The following is a 22,083-nucleotide window of genomic DNA, read 5'->3' as shown; positions in this document are numbered from 1 at the left end:
CAAGGCATTTAAGGAAATGCCTTGTCCAACGTTTGTACAACCATTACCTGACCACTTAGCAAACCAGGCTATGACTTCAGTAGACACATATGACAAAGAATACAGAATCTAGAGAGAGTCCAGGAAAATCACTAACAAAACAAGCACCAACAAACTCTTAGGTGGTGGAGGGAGATTCTGATTTTCAGATTTGCCCCATTATATTATCTGAAATGTGTAATTTTCAACAAAAAAATTACGAGAAATGTAAAGAACAAAAAATGTGGCCCATATGTAGGAAAAGCAACCAATAGAAACTGTTCTTGAAGAAGCCAGTATGTAGACAAAGTTGTTAAATCAGCTATTTTAAATATATTCAAAGAAGTAAAGGAAGCTATGTCTAAAGAACTAAAGAAAAATATAAGAACAGTGTCTCACCAAATAGAATGTATCAATAAAAAAGTTAGAAATTATAGAAAGAAATCAAATAGAAATTCTGGAATTGAAAAGTACAGTTACGGTCTTGAAAATTTACTAGAGGGATTCAGTAATGGATTTGAACTGGCAGAAGAAAGAATAAGGAAATTTGACAAATCAATTGATACTGTATAGTCTGACAAAAGAAAAAAGAATGAAGAAAAATAAACATAGCTTCAGAGACTTGTGGAACACCATCAAGCATACCAACATATGCATAATGGAAGTCCCAGGAGAGAAGAAAAAGGGTCAGAGAGAATGTCTGAAGAAATAATGGCTAAAACACTCCGTATTTGTTGAAAAACATTGATCTATGCATACAAGGAGCTCAATGAATTCCAAGCAGGATAAATGTAAAGGGATGCATACCTAGATATGTTACAGTCAAACTGTTGAAAGCCAAAGACAAAGAGAGGTGTTAAAAGAGCAGGAGAAGTGACAAGGAATTCCACAATAAGATTAACAGTTGACTTACCAGAAACCATGGAGGCCAGAAGGCAATGGAATGATATTTTCAAAGTGCTGGAAAATAAAATAAAAAAAAAAAAAGACTGCCAATCAAGAATTCTGTTCTTTGAAAATGAAGGTGAAATTAAGACATTCCCAAGTAAACGGAAACTGATAGAATTTATCTCTAGTACTTCCTCTAAAAGAAATACTAGAGGCAGTCCTTCAGGCTGAAATGAAAGCTCATTAGATAGTAACTCAAATCTATACAAAGAATTAAAGAACAATGATAATGGCAAATACATAAGCCAGTATTATTTTATTTTTAGCTTGTAACTCCTCTTTTTGATTTCTATTGATTGTGGAACACAATAGAGATGATACATTTTATGTTCAAGTACAGTTGTTTTCATTATGTTCATTTAGCCAACATATAGTACATCATAAGTTTTTGTTGTAGTGTTCAATAATTCATTAGTTGCGTATAACACCCAGTGCTCATCTCAACATGTGCCCTCCTTAATACCCATCACCCGGTCACCCTATCCCTCCGCCCCCCTCTCTTCTGTAACCCTCAGTTTGTTTCCCGGAGTCCAGGTCTCTCATGATTTGGATTGTTTTATGCTATAAAACTTAAGAAAAACCAGGTTATCTCTGGAAATATGGAGAGAAAGGACATTGTAAGTTATAGATGTGTCCCCTATTCTCAGAGAATTCCCATTTCTTCTGACTATGGGGTCTTTTGTCCCATGACTATTTTGCCCTCTCTTTCTATGCCATACCTGGTTTTCAGGCCTTGACTATCCCATTATCCTGTTAATAATCTCAAAATAATTAGTCGTCTTCAACAGACAGTGCCCATATCTTAGATATTTGAGGAAGATGCTTAGAAGAACAGTAGAGATAAATTATATAAAAAAATTGCAGTGAAATTAATGGAAGTCCTATGGTCTAGTATCAGTATATTCTGTTGAAGGTAAAGAAGAGTTAGGAGATGTAGTTGAATGGAGTATACCACCTGGTTTTTTTTCTTGGCTTCACCACTTAATAGTTATTTGTCCTTGGCCAGGTTACTTAAGCTCTTTTTCACAATAGTCCTAGATTTTTGGTCTTAGCTTAAACAATTCTCTGATTACTCTTACCTTAAATTTCAAAATGGTTATTCTTTTCTTTAAAATTATACTTTTCATATATACTGTTTCTTTGTTTTGGAATATTCTATCTATTCAAGGGCTAGAACCATGACTCCAAGCTTACCTAGATGTACAAAACCTTTTTCACATATGAATAAACATTACTTTGACATATAAAATTTATTTTTCCTTCAGAAAAAATACAGATTCCTATAGACTACTTGTGAAATTGATACTGTAGTAATGTTTATTTAGATCTTACCCAATTTCTGATAATTCAGTGATCTCTTTAGTTGCTTTTTGAGGTAATCTTATATGTGGGCTTAGTTTCTAGATGTGAATATTAATAGAAGATTAAGAAAATAATACAAGAGATGTGTAATAGTTGTTCTTTTTCCCTGAACTGGTGAATAACATATGCTGGAGATATTTTAAATAGTTTGAAATAGAAAAGAAACTCTGAAATTAAGAGTTGTGTAAGACTCTAGCCAACAAATGATAAGTTTTAGCTGTACTTAATCTGTAAGGAAAAATTCTCTATATAAGTTACTTTATGTAACATTTGAATTATAAAATTTAGCATCTCTCTCTCTCTCTTTTTTTCTTAAGAAGAGCCCAGGTAACCATTAGAAACCTACTTTTCAGAGGTGGGTTTCACAAGCAGAGTTTGTGGTGGAATTATGACACTGACATTTGCTAATGATAACATGCTGGGAACTACCCATGTGCTGCCACACTGGAGAACAGTCCATTAGTGTTTGAATTGATATACTTTGGGACATGAATTCTTCACAAATTCTATTTCCATACTTAATTATGGAAAAGACATGGTGGAAAAGTTGCATAGCTCCTTCTTCATACATTTTATTGTCAATGGGAGTGACAGTTAGTAATTCTTTTTCAAGTTGTATTACAACATTCACTTAAAATAATGCAGCTCCATGCTGAGTTTGCTTCAGTTAAGTCATATTTTATTTGCTAATGATTTTCCAAGTTGACAATGACCTTGAAGTTGATATTGTCAACACTTCTTGACATAAAGAGAGTATGATTTAGAGTTAAGAGTGCATCAATTTATTTTTCATTTTCTGTCTTGCATTTTTAAGAGGCTTTTAAATTAAATTTCAGATTGAACATTTACCTGAGTAACCTCTGCAATCAGAGGTTAGTGAAGTAAGTAGTTGTCAATTCATATGGTTTAGGTGAAATTAATTTTGCTGTATATATAGGAAAACGATTTTGCTAATGTCTTGAATGGTGTGTATGTATATTTATGCATGATCTTTCCTTCTACTGGATTACCTTAAGAATTGTTAAACAGTTGAACCACAAAATCACAATGGTGTAAATTAACCTGAAGAAAGTTTCCTAGACCTAATTCTGCTCAAGGTCTTAAAATGCTGTGTTAAAAGAATTAATATAGAACTTTAACATGTATGTTTTAGGCTATAAAAATGTGATGTAAGAGATGATTTATCAAAATGCTGTCTTAAAATACTGCTTTTTTAAAAAAAATCTATAGGCTATAGTAAATAAACATAGTAGATATGCTCTTGCCTGAAACATATAAAATATCTAACATATCTAACATGGTTATATTGTATTAAAACAGAGTTCTACATTGTGCTTCACTTCTTATTATGCCAAAAATCTGCACAATTATGAAATTTCACTTAATTTCTAAGTAAAAGTAAAGTATAACACAAATTAGGAAATTTTGCTCTTTCTGTCCACACAACTATATATGTACTTTGGAATTTATGGCTATATTAGGTAATTCCATTTGAAAGATGATCTAGAACACTTACTTTAGCAAAAGGAAGTGTTGTGTGGCTTGGCGTTCTTTCTTTTCCTAAAGCTCTGTAGGGTGCAGCAATCTTTGGAGTTGCCACTGACCCAAAGGAACAGGCTGCTTTTCACCTACTCTAGTGGATGCCACGGTTTCTTCCAGTATTCATCTACTACCATCTGTAGCTCTGTTGGACATGTCAGGCTGTCCCATTTTTCTATACTGTTCTGCTAGGTGTTACATTTGTTTCTGTACCCCAGATTCAAAGCCTTTGGGTGATCTGACTGCCTTATTTCCTTTTGTGTTATACTCTGGAGTGCCAAAGCAGTGTATACTCTATGTGCTATAGAGATTGGTGAGACAGCTCTTTCAATTTTTATTCATAGCTCTGTTCCTTCTAATACTGACAAAGATCTGGGCTTGAGAATCATGTATCAACTAGACAACCTATTTATGATAATAATAGTAATAATATCATCTTTGATACAGTGATTTATAGTGTTATAGCTTCATAGTGTGTTAAAGCTGAACGTCTACAGTGAAGATAGGAAAATACCTCTCCACTCTTTGCGTTATAATTCATTAGAAGGGATCTACATATTAATAACCTAAGTACATTGAGACCACTTACAGTGCTGGAAATATTCCTAGTGGAAATAAGGATTAATCCTTTTTATTTATATAACAAGTTTTCCCAGGTTTCATTGGATTATGGGTATTAAAGAGAGTCACAATTTTGTTAATAACTCAGATGTAAGTTGTCTCCTCCTATTGATGTAACGGTCTTCTAGCCTTCTGCAAACTTCTTCCCAGGTGTTTCTGGAAGTCCTCAGGGGTTGTCTTGACCATGCTCCTGAACAAGTCTATTTCCACTGAGATAGCTGCTGTTCTACCAGGCACTTCAGGCTCTTACCAGATGGTGCTCTTTGCTGGGCATTTCTGCCAATGTATTTGATCACAGCTAAAGCTGCATAATGAACTGGGGTGAAGTTGGGGGAATAATGTCTTTCTCTTTTTGTGTTATGTTGTATTATAGGGGTCTAGAAGTAGCACTGAGTTTTACTAGTGTTTAATGAAAGAGGTCTTTTAGATTTTTATCATAGCCTCTTTGTACCCTGTAGGTCACAGGCATAAATCCAGTGGGGAATGTTAGGGAGTGAATTCAGTCCACAGAAAATATTCAATATTTAGCATTGCTAAATGCTTTTTGGACAGTAGGATTTTCTTTCTTACTGGATGAGGGTCATTATGATTAGCTGCTTTCCATAGGATTAGTTTTCACATTCACCTTCTGGTTGATTTGCCCTATTAGTTCACTAGACATTTCAAAACATGTCTGAATCTTACTTAGACATAATTAATAACTCCCTGTTTCTCTACCCTCAGCTCCAACATCCTCTACCACCCCAAACAAGGAGTAAATAAGGGAAATCAAACCAGGGGAAGCCTGTAGAGAAACTGCAGTTCAATTTCTCTGTGAGATTGCATCTATAAAAAGAATCAACAAAGGTCCTATTTCACTTCATAGAAACATCAAAGTTCTGTCAGAGATTTTGTTGGCCCCTATTTAATTCTTTAAGATTAGGTGGGTGTAGAAGGGAAAGTTTAGTTTTACTGTGTTGTATTCTATAACATTTGAGAGCTAGTTAATAGTAAGTTCTGGGAAATAAAAGGCATTTTCACATAGTAGGGAATTTTAGTGCTGTACCAGATTCTTTTTGAATTTTGTTGTGGCATCCCAAAGCTTTCTGGAGTGGTACCTCTCTAAATAGAGTTTGTCCTCATTAGGGGCCAATGGCAGAGCTTCCAGTTTATTTCCAACTGTGCATGCCAAGAATAGAGTGGGTGTAACATTGCTTTTCATCAATTCATGTAATGGTTCTGGCACAAATCTCCAAGGGTATTAGTAGTTTTGAGAATTGCTCCCTACTTACCACCCAAGAGTCCATCCTTATCTTTAGTTTCTGTCTCATTGGGGTCATCAATAAGCTTCAGAGGAGGTTCTTTTCACATGCAGTGAGTTCTCTTTCTTGTTGTAGACTCTGCTGTGCTATATTTTCCAGAAATTCTTTGAAGTTTTGGAACATGAGTGATACCTTCTCTTAGTTTCTAGTATTGATAATTTGTGTCCATTTTATAGAATTTTTTTGAAATTTTGGTAGGAGTCAGGCAGATATGGGTTTGATTCACCATTTTGAATTGGAATTATACTTTATATTACTAATATTGCTATTTATTTCATTAATAATATAATGATAATTGAGAGAGGTTGGTTCCACTGTTCTAGAAGAGTAATACTCACCTGGGACAAGTGACTCTCTTTTATGCAGTTAAGCTACAAATTTGTTATGGGGATTTTATTTTTTATATGTATATAAATTGGATTATTAATCCAAGCTTATTTTAAAACCATATTTTTATAAATGTGAATTAAAAAATAAGGTAAGTAGACCAGAGTTTACCTTTTACCGTCAGTTAAAAAATGATTTTTAAAGAAATTTTTAAATGATTGCTCAATTTAGAATCTATGAGGTCTACAAAAGAGAATTTCTGTAAGAGAAGTTACTGTTCTTATGTTACATTGTATTATTTTATTAATTTCTGATGAAACCACGTCCTTTAACTTTCCTAAAGTGAACTTTTCAGGGTCATGCTTAAATTTTGACATTTATTATGGTGGATGCAAAGGAAACATGCTTGTTGATTTCTCATGTCACAGATAATTTCTTTGGCATTAAAGGACGAATCTGGACCTCAAACATTAATAGAATGAACTGGGGGGTAGTGTTTAATTTGTTTGTCATAAATTTGTTGCTATTTGAAAACTTTACATGAATGTGTTAGAGTTTTAAATACTAGGTAATTAGAAATTATCTAATATCTGCTGGTGATATTTGAATTTGAATTTGATTTCTGGAAATCAACTTAATTTCTATTTAATTAAGATCATTTTTAACAGACTTTCTGTTCCCTAAATCATACAGTTCTGCCCTATCCTCCCTTGTTTAAATGATGAGGAGCTCATCTTTATTGTACTTAAGGTTTTAGGTTGCTGAGTGTCCTACCAAGGGAAGAGCTGTTCATATTGGTTGAGGATATGCTAAAAGTAGAGATACTTCTCTGAGAATCCTGGCTGACTCAGAAGTAGGATGGGGCATAGCAGTGTTAACTTAGATTGAGAGAAGACTTGAGCAGTTGTTGCGGGAACCCCCTTGACTAAGGCTGTCCTTATTTTAGGTTTAGACTTAAATGAAGTTAAACATTGTTTCATGATTTATTTAAACTATGTCTAATCTTCACTTTTTTTTTTTTTAAAGGGTTTTTCCAATGCAACTTTGAAATACAAGGGGATACATTTTGGCAACTCTTTAGGAAGACTTGAGTTACCTATAAAGTCAGGGCCTGGTCCTGGACAATATGATATAGTCCAGTAAGTAAACAATTAAATGAATAAATAAATAAAGTATAGTATACCTTTAATGTAGTTCTTAACTAGAAAGTATTCTAATATATTCATTTGTGTCTGGCTCTGGTGTCCATTCTTCCGACTAAATGATAGATTTAGAAGCCATTCTCAGTGTGGGATCAGAGCCATAGCGTCACTTTGGAGGTTATCTTTATGAAGTTTAACTAGGAAATATATTTCTGGTAGAATAACTTGTTCTGTCTTTATTTTCTCCTACTTCTACAGTAAGGCCTTAGACATGGGTCCATGGAAAACAAAATTGCATAACAAATACCATGTTGTTCTGAGAATCTATCACCTGTTTTCCTCATTAAAATTTTTAAACAAGAGCCAGCTTATCTGCCTGATTCTTCTTCTCTCATAAATGAGTTTTCTTATAAGTCCCACGGTGATTACCTATCTAATTAGTTTCCTAGACAGATTCAAACACATCTATATACCAGTGGTGGCTGTAGCTGAGACTCTTTCTTAGACTCCCTTGCTAATATTCATTTACTGAACAAACATTGTTTGAATTCTTTCTCTGTGCTAGTACTACACATAGTAACTAGGAATAAAAAGAATAAAACATGATTCTTATTTTGGGGAATTTATACCCTATTCTCTTTTCTTTTTCATTTTTTTAACTCTCCTAACATGGGAGGTATACCTTGTATTTTTATTCTTTTAGCAGAACACTAGAACTTTAATATGTATATTTAACTTAATGGTGTCTAACTTAATATCTTTGTCATTCTTCCAAACAAAACAAAGTCTATGAAATATTCTAATTAACTCTGTTCATCCCCTTGACATATGTTTTTGTTATTCAGTATTCTAATTTTATCCTTTTTTCTTTCAGTTTGGCTGGTTTGCTCATCTGTCTGTCTTTCTGTCTGCCTGCTTGCCTGCCTACCTGCTCATCAGTTTTACTGAGGTTTAATTATAATAAGGCAAAAGTAACCTTTTTTAAAAATTTTTTTAAAAATTTTATTATGTTAATCACCATACATTACATCATTAGTTTTTGATGTAGTGTTCCATGATTCATTGTTTGCATATAACACCCAGTGCTCCATTCAATACGTGCCCTCTTTAATACCCATCACCAGGCTAACCCATCCCCCCCTCCCCTCTAGAACCCTCAGTTTGTTTCTCAGAGTCCATAGTCTCTCATGGTTCATCTCCCGATCCCATTTCCCCCTCTTCATTTTTCCCTTCCGACTATTTTTTTTTTTTTTAAACATAATGTATTATTTGTTTCAGAGGTACAGGTCTTTGATTCATCAGTCTTACACAATTCACAGCACTCACCATAGCATATACCCTCCCCAGTGTCCATCACCCAGCTACCCCATCCCTCCCCCCCACCACTCGAGCAAACCTCAGTTTGTTTCCTGAGATTAAGAATTCCTCATATCAATGAGATCATATGATACATGTCTTTCTCTGACTGACTTATTTCGCTCAGCATAATACCCTCTAGTTCCATCCATGTTGTTGCAAATGGCAAGATTTCGTTTCTTTTTTGATGACTGCATAATATTCCATTGTGTATATATACCACAGCTTCTTTGTCCATTCATCTGTCGATGGACGTCTTGGCTCTTTCCATAGTTTGGCTATTGTGGACATTGCTGCTATAAACATTGGGGTGTACGTACCCCTTCGGATCCCTACATTTGTATCTTTGTGGTAAATACCCAGTAGTGTAATTGCTGGATCGTATGGTAGCTCTATTTTCAACTGTTTGAGGAACCTCCATACTGTTTTCCAGAGTGGCTGCACCAGCTTGCATTCCCACCAACAGTGTAGGAGGGTTCCCCTTTCTCCGCATCCCCGCCAACATCTGTCATTTCCTGACTTGTTAATTTTAGCCATTCTGACTGGTGTGAGGTGGTATCTCATTGAGGTTTTGATTTGGATTTCCCTGATGCTGAGTGATGTTGAGCACTTTTTCGTCTGTTTGTTGGCCATTTGGATGTCTTCTTTGAAAAAGTGTCTGTTCATGTCTTCTGCGCATTTCTTGATTGGATTCTTCATTCTTTGGGTGTTGAGTTTGATGTTCTTTATAGATTTTGGATACTAGCCCTTTATCTGATATGTCATTTGCAAATATTTTCTCCCATTCTGTCGGTTGTCTTTTGGTTTTGTGGACTGTTTCCTTTGCCGTGCAAAAGCTTTTAATCTTGATGAAGTCCCAATAGTTCATTTTTGTCCTTGCTTCCCTTGCCTTTGGCGATGTTTCTAGGAGGAAGTTGCTGCGGCTGAGGTTGAAGCGGTAGCTGCCTGTGTTCTCCTCTAGGATTTTGATGGACTCTCACGTTTAGGTCTTTCATCCATTTGGAGTCTATTTTTGTGTGTGGTGAAAGGAAATGGTCCAGTTTCATTCTTCTGCATGTGTCTGTACAATTTTCCCAACACCATTTGTTGAAGAGACTGTCTTTTTTCTAATGGATATTCTTTCCTGCTTTGTGGAAGATTAATTGACCATAGAGTTGAGGGTCCATTTCTGGGCTCTCTATTTAGTTCCATTGATCTACACTTGATCTTAGCCAAAAGGCTGAGAAGCGATCTGTTCCATTGATCTATGTGTTTGTTTTTGTGCCAGTACCATACTATCTTGATGATTACAGCTTTGTGATAGAGCTTGAAGTCTGGAATTGTGATGCCACCAGCTTTGCTTTTCTTTTTCAGCATTCCTCTGGCTATTTGGGGTCTCTTCTGGTTCCATACAAATTTTAGGATTATTTGTTCCATTTCTTTGAAAAAAATTGATGGTATTTTGATAGGGATTGCATTAAATGTGAGATTGCTCTAGGTAGCATAGACATCTTCGCAATGTTTGGTCTTCCAATCCATGAGCATGGAATGTTTTTCCATTTCTTTGTGTCTTCCTCAATTTCTTTCATGAGTATTTTATAGTTTTCTGAGTACAGATCCTTTGCCTCTTTGGTTAGATTTATTCCTAGGTATCTTATGGTTTTGGGTGCAATTGTAAATGGGATCGACTCCTTAATTTCTCTTTCTTCTGTCTTGTTGTTGGTGTATATAAATGCAACTGATTTCTGTGCATTGATTTTATATCCTGCCACTCTACTGAATTCCTGTATGAGTTCTAGCAGTTTTGGGGTGGAGTCTTTTGGGTTTTCCACATACAGTATCATATCATCTGCAAAGAGTGAGAGTTTGACTTCTTCTTTGCCAATTTGGATGCCTTTGATTTCTTTTTGTTGTCTGATTGCTGTGGCTAGGACTTCTAGTACTATGTTGAATAGCAGTGGTGATAGTGGACATCCCTGCTGTGTTCCTGACCTTACGGGGAAAGCTCTCAGTTTTTCCCCATTGAGAATGATATTAGCTGTGGGTTTTTCATAGATGGCTTTTATGATATTGAGCTATGTACCCTCTATGCCTACACTCTGAAGAGTTTTAATCAGGAAAGGATGCTGTACTTTGTCAAATGCTTTTTTTGCATCTATTGAGAGGATCATATGGTTCTTGTTCTTTCTTCTATTAATGTACTGTATCACAATGATTGATTTGCAGATGTTGAACCAACCTTGCAGCCCAGGAATAAATCCCACTTGGTTGTGGTGAATAATCCTTTTAAAGTACTGTTGGATCCAATTGGCTAGTATTTTGGTGAGAATTTTTGCATCCATGTTCATCAGGGATATTGGTCTGTGATTGTCCTTTTTGATGGGGTCTGTGTCTGATTTTGGGATCAAGGTAATGGTGGCCTCATAAAATGAGTTTGGAAGTTTTCCTTCCATTTCTATTTTTTGGAACAGTTTCAGAAGAATAAGTCTTAATTCTTCTTTAAATGTTTGGTAGAATTTCCCTAGGAAGCCATTTGGCCCTGGGCTCTTGTTTGTTGGGAGATTTTTGATTACTGCTTCAACCTTTTTTTAAGGTATGTAGTTCCTGATGATTGCTTTCCTTCCATTCCATTACACTTCTGACTATATACTGCAGGCATAACCACAACTCTGTCTAACCTTGTTGCTCTGATTTTGCTTGGCAGTTTTTTGCTAACAGTCTCTTTTGTTTCTCCATCCCTATCCCACTCCCATTCTAATTCCTGGTTTTTTAATGTTACTTTTTCTTTGAGCTTTTTATTTCCTATGCTGCTTCTATTTGCATTTTCACTTTTGCTTAGGAATGTATCCATATAGATTGCATTCCAGACTGCTTCATATATGTCACCATTTCCATAATTTGTCTGCTTTTTGATTTTGCTGCCTTCACCGTATCTTTTATTTGCAGTTGTCTTGGTTCCATCTGGTACTTGACATTTTGTACCTTTTTATTTATTTATTTATTTATTTATTTATTTATTTATTTACCTTTTGCTTTACTGATCGAGTCAGAATTATTCTGGGATATTTGATATAGTATAAAAGTGGAGATACTTGGTCATTGTAAATGGAAAGATAAACTTCTAGGTCTCTTTTTGCAAAAGACATAGACCTAAATGATATGTGACCCTTCTGATCTCTGAAATATAAATTTCTTATCCACCAAATTCTCTGAAGTTTTGAACACAAGTTCATTTGTTGAATTTTGTGTGAAAAAAATCAGCAAAGTCAGCATTCACCAGTGAACTGTTAAATGGGTATTTAAATCATAGCAATATCAAAGAAAATATTTGCAGTTATATAACTTAAGCATTTGTTTTTATGTTTTTCTATTACCTGTTTTTAAAAATGTTTTTGTTCAGTATAGTTCCTTGGAAATGTTTAATATGAGGTTTTTTTTTTAAATTCTGTTTAAGAAATGGAAAAAATAGTATAGTCATATAGCCTATTTAAAAATAATTCTTGTAGGGGCACTTGGGTGGCACAGTTGGTTAAATGCCCAACTCTTGATTTTGGAGCAGGTCGTGATCTCAGGGTCATGAGACTGAGCCCCATATCAGGCTCTGTGCTCTGTGTAGAGTTTGCTTGAGAGTCTCTCTCCCTCTCCCTCTGCCCCCCTGCTCATGCTCTTTCTTTAAAATAAATTAATAAATCTTAAGAAAAAATTCTTGTAATAATAGCTCAGTTATTGTGTTCTTATGGGCAATCTATGGCATTAAATGCTTCACCTATATTATCTACTGTAATCTTTACAATCTTAAGAATTGGTTGTTACTATTTACAGTCAGGTGAAGAATCTACTCTGAAGTTTAGAGAAGTAGGGTGATTTGTGTAAGGTCACACAGCTAGTAGGTAACAGTGCTAGGATTCATATCAGGCTGTCTGACTCTAAATCTTGGGCTGTTAATCACTTTTAGTTTCTTATTCTTTCTTAAGGCTGTGTAAATTTCAGTGAAAATAAGCTTCTCTTTTATTTTTAAAGAACTTTCTGCCCCCTCTTTTGTTTTGTGATATAAATAGTTGAAATATCAAGGGATTTGAAATTTTAAAGATGTTTTATGTTAAATAGAATACACAGGAAACTTTTTTGGGTGGCTATTTATTTATTTTAAAGATTTTATTTATTTATTTGACAGAGAGAGACACAGCGAGAGAGGGAACCCAAGCAGGGGGAGTGGAAGAGGGAGAAGCAGGCTTCCCATGGAGCAGGGAGCCTGATGTGGGGCTCGATCTCAGGACCCTGGGATCAGGACCCGAGTTGAAGGCCGACACTTAATGACTGAGCCACCCAGGCACCCTAGTGGCTTTTTATTTAAACTAATATAAATCCCACATCCTATTTTTTTTGGAGTCATTATTAGTATAGGTTTATTATAATGCTCTGAATTGGAAAATGCACAACTAACATAGATGAATACATTTTACAAAATTTAGAATATATTGGCTTAACATATCCAGATGGTCTTATTATATACTTTTTAAGCAGACAGTGTTGGTGTAAAATATTCTCTTTGCTTTTATAAACAATTATATATTTGAAACTGAGAGCTCCTCAATTTTTCTGACTTTTCTAAAGGAAAAAGACACCTCATTATGAAAATATTAACATCAAGAAAGATAAACAACAAAATTATTGCTTAAATCTCCCGCGATTTTATGAAGTAATAATATTGCAGGAGGAAAAAAAGGTAAGTTGAAATGTAGCTATTTTATCTACTTTCTACATTTTAAGATCATTGACTCTTATAATTACAAGGTTAGAGTACTCTTGGATCTACTCTGCCTGGTAGCTAGTTGTTATTCAGTGAATGTTGTTGAAGGAACTATACTTAAAATCTCTATCAAGTGATCACCATCTCTGCTTGAACAACTCTTGTGATAAAGAACTGACTAGCCCTAAGGTTTATTGTTTCAGTAGTGGACAACTCTGTTTCTTACAATTTCCCTCTTAAACTGATCTAAATTTGCCTGCCTCCTGCCTACTTTTTCTCCCTCTTCCTGTGACTTCTTTTCAATCTCCTTTTCAGTCTTTTTGTAGTAAGTATAAATGTTCCAAATATTTTTGACGTTGTTTTCATTGTTTAAATTCATGATAATTTATTTTCCTTTGAAGTTATCTAGGGATCTTCTTTAATTTTTGAGTCTCTCTCTTTCTCTTTCTCTCTCTTTTTAATATGATACTAGAACTAAGCATAATATTCTTGGTGTAGTCTGATTTGTACATAGTAGGACTTTTCATCTTCCTTCTTCTGGATAGTATATATTTATTAATATAAAACCCAAGATTTCATTACATTTTTTTATAGCTATGTTTTAGTTTACTCTTTTGGAACTTGTAGGCAGATAAAACCATAGACTTTTTTTTCCCCTTCAGTATATTATTATATTTAAACATGAAAACCTGAACATTGGAATATGACACAACTATAAAAAAGGGTGAAATTTTGCCTTTTGCAATAACATGGATGGACTCAGAGGGTATTACGCTAAGTGAATTAAATCAGAGAAAGATAAATACCATATGATTTTACTCATATGTGAAATCTAAAAAATAGAACTTATGAATAGATAAACAAGCAAAAAGCAGAATCAGACCTAAAAATACATAGAACAAACTGATGGTTACCAGAGAAAAGGAGTATAGGAGGTTGGGAAAAATGGGTGAAGAAGAGTGGGAGATAAAGGCTTACAGTTATGGAATGAATAAATTAGAGCAAAAGGGACAGCATGGGGAGTATAGTTAATGATATTGTAATGTTGTGTGGTGACAGATGGTAGCTACTTGTGGAGAGCATAGCATAGTGTATAGAGAAATTGAATCACTAGATGTACATCTGAAACTAATATAACATTGTGTTTTAACTATATTCAAGTAAATAAAAAACCTTGAAGATTATAGAATAAAAATTTTAAAATGGATCACTTAGAAAAGGATAAATGATTCTCAGCTGAAAAATCAGTGACTATTCAATAAGAATTTTCTCTGAATTTGATTTCCTTGGTCTTCCCCTGAATATCAATCAGCAATGAGAAATATTGTTTCTAGAAATGAAGAGACACAATAACATAATAATACAATAGAATTGATTTTATAGAATTACAATTACAAATCTCAAACAGTATAAAAAGTGTTAATTTAGAACCATGAGAGATACAGTCTGTAGTTTTCTATTCTTGTAATGTTTTTGTTTTGGTATTAGGCTTATGCTGGCTTCATTGAATGAGTTAGGGGGTATTCCCTCTGCTTCTATCCTCTGAAAGAGTTTATAGAAATTGATATAATGTGTTCCTTAAATGTTTGGTAAAATTTACTGGTGAACCCACCTGGGCTTGTTACTTTCTTTTTTTAGAAGGTTATTAATTACTGATTCAATTTTTGAAACAGATACAGGCCTATTTGGATCATCTGTTTTTTTCTTGTGTGAGTTTGGAAGACTGAGTCGTTCAAGCAATTGGTCCAATTTATCTCACTTATCAAATGTATGGGCATAGAGTTCATAGTATTCCTTTATTATTCTTTTAATGTTTATGGGATCTGTAGTGATGTCCCCTCCTTCATTTTTGATATTAGTAATTGTGTCCTCTCTTTTTTTCTTAGTTTACCTGGCTAGAGACTTATAGATTTGATTGATCTTTTCAAAGACCTAGCTTTTGGTTTCATTGATTTTCTTTATTCATTTTTATGAATTTTATTGATATCTGTATCAATTTTATTGATTTCTGCTCTAATTCTACTAATTTTTTTCTTTTGCCTACTTTCAATTTAATTTGGTCTTCTTTTTTATTTTCCTAAGGTGGAAACTTAGATTTTCATATGTGCTTTTATTGCTATAAATAATATCAGTTATATCTATTTGATTGATAGTGTTATTGATTCCAACTGTCTTTACTGATTATATTATATTATTATTATATTTATTATTATATGCCTGTTTGTTAGTCTGTCCATTTCTGAGAAAGGGGTGTTGAAGTCTTCAACTGTGATAGTAGATTCACTTATTTCTACTTGCAGTCCTATCAGTTTTGCCTCATATAGTTTGCTGCTTTGTTGTTAAGCACATACACATTAAGAATTGTTATGTCTTCTTGGAGAACTGACCTCTTTATTATTATGTAATGATCTTCTTTAGCCCTGATAATCTTCTTTGCTTTGAAGTCTGTACTGTTTAAAATTGATGTATCTACTCTTGCTTTGTTTTGATTAGTGTTAGCATGGTGTGTTTTTCTCCATTTGCTTTTAATTTATATCTGTCTTTATATTTAAAGTGGGATTCTTATAGATTGCAGGACTACTATACAAATCTTATATAGTGGGTCTTATTTGTTGATCCACTTTGACAATCTCTCTGTTTTATTGGTGAATTTAGACCACTGACATTCAAGGATTATTGATATAGTTGGATTAATATCTACCACATTTGTTACTGTTTTCTATTTGATGCCCTTGTTTTTTGCTCCTATTTTTATCATGCATTCTTTTTCTGCCTTGTCTGTCATTCTCATCTGTTTTTGCCTTCTATTTTCTTTATTCATTAGAGCACTTAGTGTATTTTTTTTAAAAGATTTTATTTATTTTATTTATTTGACAGAGGGAGACAGTGAGAGCAGGAACACAAGCAGAGGGAGTGGGAGAGGGAGAAGCAGGCTTCCCGCTGAGCAGGGAGCCCGATGTGGGACTCAATCCCAGGACCCTGGGATCATGACCTGAGCCGAAGGCAGATGCTTAACGACTGAGCCACCCAGGGGCCCAGCACTTAGTGTATTAATCCTACTTGTTTTAAGTTCCCCATCTGATGATGGCACTCTCCCTGCCATGTTTGGCTCTGTGCTTGCCCTGTTTCTTCTAATTTTTTGCTTTTTAATATTTGTTATAATTTTCTCTTAATAACCCGATGTCTTAGTTTGTTTAGGTTACTAGAACAGAATAGCATAGATTGAATGGCTTATAAATAAGAGAAATTTATTCCTTATAGTTCTGGGAGTGTGGGAAGTCCAAGATGAGGTGCCAGCAGATTCAGTTCTATTGAGAACTCACTTCCTCGTTCATAGGTCATCTTTTTGCTGTGTCTTTACATGGTGGAAAGGGTAGGGAGCTATCTTGGATGTCTTTTTTTTTTTTTTTTAAATAAGGACACTAATCCCATTCATCAGAGCTCTGCACTCATGAGTTAATCACTTCCCAAAGGTGAAACCTCCAAAACCCATCATATTGGGAGAAAAAGTTTAACATGAATTTCAGGGGATATAAACATTCATTCTGTTAGGTAAAGGAACTGTTGTAAATATGCCTTTTGTAATATGGTTGTAAGGTATGGGGAAGGGGAAGAGTTCTGTAGTTCTATGATTAGCTCTCAGGTCTTAGGGAGCCCGTGCCTCTGAATTGGACTGTGAACTTCAGAAGCATTTCTCAGTTTTTTCTCTCTTAGCTGGGTTAGAATGCTAGTGTGGGCTGGAGTTAGGTATTTCCTTTTCTTATATATGGAAGGCTAGAGGTCACTGGAATTGGGCATTTCGCTTCCCTAGGTCTATTATGTACTGATAATGCTCTAGTAGGTTGGGCTCTGGTTAGTTTGATTTTCATGAGAGCTTGCTCTGGTATATTTCAAAACGTTTCCTTTCCCTTTTCCCCTGCCAGATGTATGAAAGGGTTTTTCTCCAGTATTTACTGTGAGAACCTAGTTGAGCTCCTGGAAGTAAATTAGAATTATGGGGTCCTCCCCTATGATGGGGCCCATGGAGTTTTTAACTCTCAGACTTGTCTGCACTGAGACTCCAGCAGTTCTTCAATTATAGTTTTGGTATTCCTATACTGGCACTGGTTTCCACTGTGTTTTCTACTTTTAAATCTCTGCTATGGTAAGCTGTGACGACCTGTATTTGCTTGTCTATCTCTTCAATCTTGTGGGCAGTGGTTTGTCCTGTGTTTTTTGATCTCTCATGGATCTAAAAAGAGTTTGATTTTACATTCTATTCAGGTTTCTACTTGTTAGGGAGGAGTGGCAATATCCAAGTTCCTTATGTGTGGAACTGGAAACTGGAATTTAGGAAATTAGGTATTTTGTTTTAAACCAGAACATTTATTGTGTGACTAATCATTGAAATCCTTAAGATGAACTGTATGGTACAACAGCTGCCTTCTTGGGTGTAGGTGTTGTTTCTTCACAAAATCTATGCCTGAATCTGTGGTATACAATTTTTAGGGGCCTCATTTGACCAGTCCTAGTGGTATTTCATCTTTTAGCCTTGGCACTCAAGTTATTCTCTCTCCTCTGCTTGGCAGGGTAGCCACACTTGCCACAGGTCCACTTCTGAAGATGTGGTAGGGCTGAGGGCCATAGTAGTGGCATAATGTGTACTTATTGTGATGCTTTTCAAATAGTGAGTCCCCTTTGTTATCTTGTTTCTATGGTTGAGACCAAAGAGTGGAAATGAATCTTTTAAACATAGAGTATTTTCTGGAAGTCACATCAACAAGATGGTGAAATAGGAGTCCCAACACTTATTTCTCCCCATAAAAAATAGTAACAAACAATAAACAACTACATGCTGATGAAAATAGCTCTGGGATTGCTTAGAGTACAATAAAGAAGCTACAGAAACCCTTAGGAGCTCAAAACTCAGGATGGCCACATAGAAAAGTTTAAGAGGCATTTTACCTGCTTCACACCATCCCTCAGTCCATCATAGTTTGATGCCAAGAAGGATCCCAATGTGTAATTTCCCACCATGTATGAAAGGAGAGGAGGAGGACACTAGCAGCCCTTGTCACCACTCTGGACATCTGAAACTTATGCTACTGAGGATACCTGCAGTCTTCACTGAGGCTTAACCCAGCCAGTGGAGCTGCCTGGAGTCCATGCCACTGTGCCTCCTCCGGGAGAAGGAGGCATCACAGTTCCTCCATTCTTCCAGGGCTGGAGCTGCCACTCATGTCTCATAACCATGTACACACCCAAGACCCTGGCTCTGTGGCAGCTGTATAGTGTACCCATCTTGGACAACAGCACCAACACTGCAGCAAGTATACTCCTGTACTGGACCCAGCTCCAAGAGTTGAATAAAATGTGAGGTTTAACAGAGATAGAAATCACAAAAAGAACTAAACAGAAATTCTGGAGCTGAAGAATACAATGAATGAAATTAAAAATGCAATAGAGAGCTTCAGTAGTAGACTCATCCAAATAGAAGAAGGAATCTGTCAACTCAGAGAAAGTTCATTTGAAATTATCCAGTCAGAGGATAAAAAAGATAAGAGAATGAAAAGGAGTGAGGAAATCTTACACCATTTATAGGAAATCATGAGAGAATCAACATATGCACTTTGGGAGTCTCAGAAGGAGAAGAGAGAGAAAGGAACAGAAAGAAATAATGTCTGAAAACTTCCCAAATCTTTGGAGGGAAGTGGTCATCAATATTCGTGAAGCTCAAGGGTCCTGAAATAAGATCAACCCAAAGATTACACTGACACATTATATTTAAATTGTGAAAAGTCAATGACAAAGAGAGAATTTTTAATGCAGTAAAAGTGATTCATCACATATAAGACTCTCCCCTCCCCAAACTGTTTCCCAAGAATATAAGTTGATTTCTCAGTAGAAATCTTGCGGCCAGTAGAGGGTAGGAAGATGTATTCAAAGTACTGAAAGAAACCACTTCCAAATAAGAATACTATACTCAGAAATATTGTTCCTTAAAAATGGAGAGATAATGTCTTTCCCAGACAAAGAATAACTGAGAATTTGTTACTCTTAGACCTGCCTTACAAGATATGCTTAAGGGATTTCTTCAAATTAAAATGAAAACATGCTAAACAGGAGCATGAAATCTCATAGGTAAAAGTAAATATATAGGGGCGCCCGGGTGGCTCAGTCATTAAGATTCTGCCTTCGGCTCAGGTCATGATCATGGTCATGGGATTGAGCCCTGCATCAGGCTCTCTGTTCCGTGGGAAGCCTGCTTCTCCCTCTCCCTCTCCCCCTGCTTGTGTTCCCTCTCTTGCTGTGTCTCTCTCTGTCAAATAAAGTCTTAAAAAAAGTAAATATATAACATACATAGGTTAATGTAATAGTACAGATGACTTGTAAATTGCTTTAACTTAATGTGAAAGTCAATAGGTTAAAATATTTTTTAATGGTACACAATATAAAAAGAAACAGTCTACAAGAGTATAAACTGTATGTGTATATGGAGGTAATAAAAGATTAGTGTTTTTATATGTGGTTGAAATTATCAAAATAAAATGGAAGGTCATAATTACAAGATATTTTAGGCAACTCTTGAGCTAATCATGAAAAAAAAACTGTAATAGGTACATAAAAGAGAAAGGGAAAAAACCCAAAACAAATCACTTCAAAAAACTATCAAGTAACAAAGTAACACAAGAGAAAAAGAGAAAGACTAAACAATTATAAGACACAAAGAAAACAATTTTTAACAATGGCAATAGTAAATTTCTCACTTATCAATAATTACCTTAAATGTAAATGCATTAAATTTGCCAATCAAAAGGCCTATAGTGCCTGAATGTATTCAAAAAACAAACAAACAAGATCCAGTGATATTCTGTCTATAAGAGACACACTTTAGAATTAAAGACACACATAGGCCAGAAGTGGAGGGATGAAAAAAGGTGTTTCATGCAAATGATGATCAAAAGAAAGCTGGGTTGGCTCTATGTATGTCAGAAATAATAGAATTTAAGTTTAAAGCTGTCTCTTTTGGCAAAGAAGGTCAATATATAATGATTGAAGGGTCACTTCAATAGAAAGATATAACAATTACAAATGCACTCAATATCAGTATACCTAAATATATAAAACAAATATTGGCAGATCTTAAGGCAGAAATTGACAGCAATATAAAATAGTAAGGGTCTACAATACTCCACTTTTAATAATGGATAGAACATCCGGGCAGAAAATCCATACAAAAATAGCTGACTTGAACAACATTATAGACCAAATGGATCTAAATGACCTATGCAGAAATTTCTACCCAAGAACAGAATACACATTCTACTCAAAGGCACACTGAATATTCTCCAGGATAGATCTCATGAAAGGTCATGAAACAAGTCTTAACAGATTTAAGAACATCAAAATCACTCCAAGTATCTTTTCTGACCACAGTGGAATAAAAATAGAAATCAGCAATGGCAAGAAAATGGGAAAATTTACAAATATGTAGAAACTAAATAATTCTGTCTTAAGAATCATTGGGTCAAACAAGTATCTATCAATAGATGAAAAAGAAGATGTACACATACACAAACACTGGAATATTACTCAGCCATAAAGAGAATGAAATCTTGCCATTTGCAACAACATAGATGGACCTAGAGAGTTAAATGCTAAGTGAAATTAAATAAGTCAGAGAAAGACAAATACCGTATGATTTCATTCATATGTGGAATTTAAGAAACATTAAAAAAAGAAACAAAAACATAGACTCTTATAGACAGAGAACAAACTGGTGGTTGCCAGAGAAGAGGTGGGTGGGGGGATGGGTGAAATGGGTAAAAAGGGATTAAGAATATACTTGATGAGTGCTGAGAAATATATAGAATTGTTGAATTACATTGTACACCTGAAAGTAATATAACACTGTAGGTTAATTATACTTGAATGAAAAAAGTCCTTTAAAAAATGAAAAAGAAACAAAGTAAAAGAAAAATCATTGAGTCAAAGAGGAAATCAAAAAGGAAGTTTAAAAGGTATTTTGAAACAAACAAGAACATACCAAATCTATGGACTGCAGCAAAAGCTAAGAGGGAACTTTTAGTGAATAATGCTTATATTAAAACAGAAGAAAGATATCAAACAAATTAACTTTACACCACAAGGAACTAAAAAACAAGAACAAACCAAGCCCAAATTAGCCAAAGGGAGGAAATGATAAAGATTAGAGCAGAAGTGAGTCAAATGGAGAACAACAAAAAAGAATGAAACATTTGAATTGGTGTTTTAAAAGATAAAATTGACAAACTGTAGACTAAGAAAAGGAGAGAAAAGACTCATAAATAAAATCAGAAGAAAGAGTAAACATTTCAATGGATACCTCAGGAGGAAAAAAAAAGGATTGTAAGGGACTGTTATGAACAACTATAACAACAAACTGGACAGCCTACAAGAAATGAATAAATTCCTGGAAACATACAACCTAGCAAAATTGAATCAGGAAGAAATAGAAAGCCTGAATAGACCAGTAACAAAGAGCCTGACTCAGTAATAAAAAATCTAACAAAGAAAAGCCGAGGACCTAATATTTTCATGGGTAAATTCTACCAAACATTCAAAGAAGTATTAATACCAATCCTTAAATTCTTCTAGAAAGTAGAAGAGGGAATGCTTCCAAACTTATTTTATGAGGCTAGCATCACCCTGATGCCATTACCAGGCAGACACTCCAAGAAAAGAAAACTATAAGCCAATATCCCTGAAGAACATTGTTGTA

At 34.9% G+C, this 22,083-nt stretch overlaps 1 protein-coding gene across 3 annotated transcripts in view; it reads left to right on the top strand.

Annotated features, from left to right (window-relative positions):
- The window catches only part of STPG2 (sperm tail PG-rich repeat containing 2), a 534,512-nt gene that overhangs the window by 27,013 nt on the left and 485,416 nt on the right, over nucleotides 1-22,083 (top strand). For all 3 annotated transcript variants that reach the window (XM_035726170.1, XM_035726169.1, XM_035726171.1), the window contains exons 6-7: nucleotides 7,143-7,255; nucleotides 13,208-13,319. In XM_035726170.1, the coding sequence (XP_035582063.1) occupies nucleotides 7,143-7,255; nucleotides 13,208-13,319 (225 nt within the window). The remainder of the gene's footprint in view (nucleotides 1-7,142; nucleotides 7,256-13,207; nucleotides 13,320-22,083) is intronic.

The sequence above is a fragment of the Zalophus californianus genome, chromosome 2 (genome assembly GCF_009762305.2).
Source record: "Zalophus californianus isolate mZalCal1 chromosome 2, mZalCal1.pri.v2, whole genome shotgun sequence".
NCBI classification, from domain to species: domain Eukaryota; kingdom Metazoa; phylum Chordata; class Mammalia; order Carnivora; family Otariidae; genus Zalophus; species Zalophus californianus.
Note: the sequence above shows the minus strand (reverse complement) of the source record. Positions and strands in the feature narration are given on the sequence as shown.